Here is a 5820-nt window from a genome sequence, read left to right on the forward strand (position 1 = left end):
ACTATTAGCAGCGATACAAATGTCGCCGCCAATAGTTGATTATTAGCAGCGACATTTAAAAGTCGCTGCTAGAAATCAACTATTAGCGGCCACTTTGGTATCGCCGCTAAAAAGTTGGACACTAATGAAGCAGATTCTTGTAGTGCCTGCTCAGGCAGGTTGGCCCCATATGGAGCCCTCTCACAAATTGTTGCCTAGGCGTGTGAGAGTGTGACGGAAAATGGTTTACACAAATGAGAAGCATAAATCATTTTACGCCTCATGCGTAAATCATTTTACGCCTCATGAATGTTATTTTTCATAGTTAACCGAAAATATTTTCAGGTTGATCAATATTTTATGCGGCGCCAAACACTCAAAAATAAGATTTTTTTTTTTTTCTTTTCAAAATAACAGTAACAAACAGATCAAGCTTTAATATAAGCACAAAAACTTATCCAATTAATGACCGAATTTCAACTTACTAAAGATATTATTGAAAATACAATTGGAGGGTACAGGTTGTAGTGATATTGTTTTCACTTCTCAAGACATTTTGATTTCTCCAATATGTATGTGATTTTTTACTCTCAATATATACTATCATTTTTTATTATTTTTTTTGCTTTCCTTTCTAAGACGGACATATTGCCGAATACCCAGGACCTCCAAAAAAGAAATGGGTTCCATAGCCTCCATTCTTATTGTTGGCAACACTTATACTATAGCACGAAGGTTTCGTTGCATATGCTACCAATCCCTGATCAGGGTCATTGAATCTGCCTGTATAATCCATATATTGAATATTGCGAAAATAACTTGCTTTTCCATATCCTTCAGTCGGAAAATGTCCACTCCCCATTTGAGTTGATGTGTGATGACCCCCTTGGCCTTTGTTGTAAATCTCTCCTCCCCAGCTAACTCCGGTAGCACTGGTTGCTAATCTTGTGAAGATTAAGTGAGGCCAGTATCCAAGTACTTGATCTTGCACTTGTAGCCACCAATTTCCTTTATTCTGAATTAATCATATAAGTTGGAGAATTTAGTAAACTAGAAAATGAATTTAATTACAGCAAAAATAGACATGAAATAGACATGCATGTGCATATATATGTTACCTTGTATATGGTTATTCCTATCTCGTATTGCTTCGCTTTGTAGCTTGAAAAAGGCTTTATGGGAGAACCAATTACAAATCTACGGTTTACTTGCACGAAACCAGGACAGTCAAGATTGTAACACCCAGTTCTTTGGTACCCATCACGCTAATTACAACCACATAAATTAATAGCTTGATTAATCAGCAATTTGACACGTGCATGCATGCATTCATGCAATATATAACATTGCTTTGATGGGGATTATTACTAATGCCAATTTAAGTTAATTATATATATCATGCATGCCTGGAAGGAAATGAGCCGACTTACAGTCCAGTATATGAAAAACCTGGTTTGCTTGTCTTGCGAATTAACCTGAACCATGAAATTATTGATGAGAAAAAAAATAAATAAATAAATAAATAAATATATATATATATATATATATATATATATATATCCTCCAAATGCTTATATGTCTGAAATCCAGAAGTTTCTAAATAATGTTTCAACATTTAGATTTACACTCAAAATCAAAAGCAAATGTTAATCTTAATTGATCGATGTTTAGTTTTCTTTGTGAGAATTAAGGACTATATTTGATCAAAAACACACCTTCCATCCAGCTTCAATGGTGTTTAGTAGGTCTCTAGGACCTGATGCAAGCCATATTTGAGCAATGCTAATTTCCCCATTATATGTCGCAGGGTTCCATACGTTAATTGATGCATGTGCTCCATAGTAGTTGCCACCACGCAGATCAACTACGGCATACTATTTCAAATATAATTCATATGTAAAAAAGAGAAGAAAAAAAAATGATCAATAAATTCAAAGAAACCTAATTTGAAATTAGTTTAAGAAATTTTTAAAATATCATGATATACCTCATGACCACGATTATAATCATAATCAAGGCTAATATTAAGCTTTTTCCGATGCGCAATTGGGGGTATACCATGGTGTGCATCAAATTCTCGTGCACGTCTAATTGGGATTGTTCCTTTAGGGCATTGTCCATCCTCAAGCCAACCTTGAAACAACTCAGCATTGGAGAATTCTCTGTTTGTTACATTTGGAATTGAGCTGGGTTCCATCTGATTAACCATAAACAAATTAAAATAGTTAGTCTCAGGTTTCGTTTAGGTTTGTGATTTTAATAAGTGCGCTTTGAAAACGCAGTTAAGTGTTTGAACAAAATCGCATTTTGGCCTTTAATATTATATGTTTTTAAAAAAGCATCTTATTTCTTGCGATTTGAAAACACAAATTATATGCGTTTTCAAATCGCAATTTTTAAAAATATGTACACAATCCCAAGTGATTCATTTTCTGCGATTTAGTTTAAAATTGTATTTTTTTGCTACAAAATTGCAGTGTTAAACGTACCCTTAGTCCTCATTTGCCAGATTAAAAAGCCAAAACCAAAATTTCTTTCAGATTTCATACTAATGATCCATATATATCTTGAAAATGAAGTGTTTCAAAGGATAGGCAAATTATTAAGTTTTTTAATTAGTACTTAGTTTCCTTTCACAACTTTCCCAAGATCCATGGTAGCATAATTAAATTTATTTTATTTTATCTTTGAACAACTGATAATTTAATATGTATCGAAGTAGAGATCTCAAATTTAAACTCTGATTCTATGACTAAGTTTCAATTTTAATTAAATATTTAACATGATGGGATTGCCTATTAAGGAAGAGTTTGAAGTCACTAGAGGTACGTAAGCTTCTTCTTTCACTTAAGCTTAAATCTTCTATCTTTCCTTTAGTATATATAAGCAAGGAGTGATTTTAAAAACTACATTTTAATCCTGCAACTATCCTCACAATATTGATGTGTTAATACCAATCAACCGTTGAATTTTTTTTTTTAACAAGGATTGGTTGGTCTTGCCAAATCAGCATTGTACATAGTAGTAGAATAAAAATGTGGTTTCTAACATTACTATTAAGCAAGATTCAATCATAGGTCTCTTGTGCAATGAAAAAAAAAAAAAAAAAAAAAAAAAAAAAAAAAAAAAAAAAAAAAAAAAAGATCTTACTTATTGAGTTAGCTGACATCCATGGGCAAATTTTTTCTCTTTTTCAAAAAAAAAAAAAAAAAAAAAAAAAGGCTTTTATTTATTTATTTATTTATTCATGGATATAACACCATCATATGAAATGACAGCCCACCAGTACCCCAAAAGAAGAAAAACTGTAAAATTTATTAACTTTGCAAATTTTAAAATAGGATTTATATTTAAAAATTAAAAAAAAAATAAAAAATAAAAAAATTGCATCGATCACTATTTAAGCTGTGTTACGTTTGTCTTCTCGAACATTTTAGTTTTGTCTTCAATTATAAGAATCGTTTAAACATGAAACGACTGATACAATAATAAAGTACCTACATATTGTAAAACATTAACTGATCAGTTAGGAAAAATAATTAAGAAGCTTGTATAATATGAAATACAATTAAGACACCTGTATCGTATGATTCTTAAGTAATGGACTGTCGAAAGCAGGTTGTTGATAGATATCTACACAATCTATTACGTCACCCTCCTTACCCTGCAAAGATTTTACTATACCATGGATAAGCATGAAAATTTTCAAAAAAAAATATATAGAGAAAATGAAGAGAGAAGAAACAGATTATCTAGAATCAAAGGAAAAATAAAACTAAGATATAATATATATCCATAATGACCTCAATAGTTTTGACAGTTCCTTTAGGCTTAATTAACTCTTTGCTTTCCATGTTACCAATCCTTCTTCCGCCAACAAATCTATCACTTAGCACATGAGATATGGCTAGCAAGAAAAATATGCATCTTAGTTTGGTATTGGCCATTAAAAAACAAAAGTTGCAAACTTCCTCTTCTTTTGAATAATTAATGCTTATTTTGTCAAGGATATGTCTGCTATATCATCTCATCCTAGCAGGCCAGCTGAATCAAATCCACAGCTTTCACAAAGATAAATACTCAGTGCAACATTGTCCTTTGTAACTGAATATTCTATAAATACAAAGCCTTTACCTAAGTTAAGGTAAGGCAGTCACAAACCATTCATCCTTATTGCAAAACTTTATATATATTTAAACAGAAATTCAGTATCGGCTACGAAAAGGTCATGTACAGGTAATCAAAAAAGTGAGGAAGTTATTAAAGAATCTTAAGGAAGTAGTTTATGGAGAACCCTGGACAGATTACTAATTAATGGAAATATGTGTCTATATTATAAGCTTAGTCAATCGAGAGCTATTTACATAATTGGCTTAGTTTTTATGTACGGTTGGGCATAACTAATTTGATATCTTCATAATTTATTAGAATTTAATAGAAAGATTTATAATAAAATTCTATTTAAATTGTATTGTTATGTAGTTTTTATTTAATTAGGACAAAACCACTTTGACAAGTCTCATAACTCTGGTATTTTCACATGATATAGATGTAAAGAAACAGCTGTAATATAAAAGCAGCCTAAAAACACAATTTTTCTGGCATGTTGGCTAATTCATTTTTTAGTACAAATAGCCTGTATGAAGACCCATGACCCATGAGTTGGTAACTAAAATAAATTGAATGAGAATGTGTTCAAATCCGATTAGGCAACTTAATCAAATTATCCAGTTTTTTTTTTTTTTTTTTTTTTGTCCTAATAGTTAGGCTTCGTTTTATTCGGTGTAAGATCTTTTCTGATTTTTTTGTTGTTTTTTTTTTTTTTTTTTTCTTCTTTCTAGTTTTTGTTATTTGGTATGGTAAAATATCTGAAGAAAATAAAGGCAATTGGTTTAGGAACGACAAAGAGTTTCTCAAAAACGTGAGTGCTCTAGCCGTGTAGTTCTTCTATTTATTGAATAATAATACAAAAGGAAGGCATGTCACTATATGGCATGTGCTATTCTATCAAGGGAAGTCTGCAATGATTATTAGCCTACAACGGGTGAGTTTTCACCTATATGGAAAAGTCTATAATGATACAAAAGTCCATCACCAGGGTCCACAACGGTACCTTCCTAAATGATAATCGAGGACCGCAACAGCCGCTATTCCTAAATGAAATCTGCAACGGTAATATACCAGATTTTATATCTTCCTAAACGAAAGACATATTTTCTCCCACGGTTGATGAAGCTCAATCTTTATGAGATTCTTTATCACTCCCCCTCAAGCTGGAGGGTGGCGGAGGCAGAACTCCAAGCTTGATTCGAAGATCAGTCTGAAAGAGGTCTTTAGGAAGTGCCTTGGTAAAAATATTGGCCACTTGTAACGCAAAAGGAATATAGCGAGTAATGAGGAGACCGGCAGCGACTTTTTCCCAAACATAGTGAACATCAAGTTCGATATATTTGGTACAAGCATGGAAAACGGGATTGACTGTCATATGAAATGCACTGTTGTTGTCCCAAAATAATGTATGAGGGTGATGCAAGGAAAGACAAATGTCGGAAAGCAAATACGTTATCCAAGTAAGTTTAGCAATAGTAGAGGCTAGAGCCCGATATTCAGCTTCAGCACTAGAACAGGAGACTATGAGCTGCTTCTTGGAGGTCCATGAAAGACAATTAGCACCTAAATAGATGGAGTATCCAGTTGTGGAGCGTCGTGTGTTAGGGCATCCAACCCAATCAGCATCAGAAAAATCATAAAGATTAAGGGATGAACGAGAGAGTAGTCATATCCCATAATGTAATGTACCCTATAAGTAACGCAATATGCGTTTGACAGCTTGAAGATGAG

The 5820-nt window shown here is 32.5% G+C and overlaps 1 protein-coding gene across 1 annotated transcript; it reads right to left on the reverse strand.

Moving 5' to 3' along the window:
• Positions 1-613: 613 nt before the first annotated feature.
• Positions 614-3833, reverse strand: LOC133863167 (protein neprosin-like). The gene is made up of 6 exons (XM_062299146.1): positions 3783-3833; positions 3557-3643; positions 1967-2176; positions 1695-1853; positions 1098-1244; positions 614-994 (listed from the first exon to the last, which is right to left on the reverse strand). Exons 1-6 carry the CDS (start codon positions 3831-3833, stop codon positions 614-616), a joined length of 1035 nt encoding a protein of 344 aa, XP_062155130.1.
• Between the last annotated feature and the right edge of the window lie 1987 nt (positions 3834-5820).

This window comes from Alnus glutinosa, chromosome 3 (genome assembly GCF_958979055.1).
Source record: "Alnus glutinosa chromosome 3, dhAlnGlut1.1, whole genome shotgun sequence".
NCBI lineage: Eukaryota > Viridiplantae > Streptophyta > Magnoliopsida > Fagales > Betulaceae > Alnus > Alnus glutinosa.

What these genes read in the sequence shown, in the direction of transcription:
- LOC133863167 (XM_062299146.1), bottom strand. Translation starts at nt 3,833, where the DNA reads ATGGAAAGCAAAGAGTTAATTAAGCCTAAAGGAACTGTCAAAACTATT. An exon ending in ATTATAATCGTGGTCATGAG is followed by an intron (nt 1,854 to 1,966) that starts GTATATCATGAT and finishes TATTTGAAATAG; the next exon opens with TATGCCGTAGTTGATCTGCG. An exon ending in TAGGAATAACCATATACAAG is followed by an intron (nt 995 to 1,097) that starts GTAACATATATA and finishes TGATTAATTCAG; the next exon opens with AATAAAGGAAATTGGTGGCT.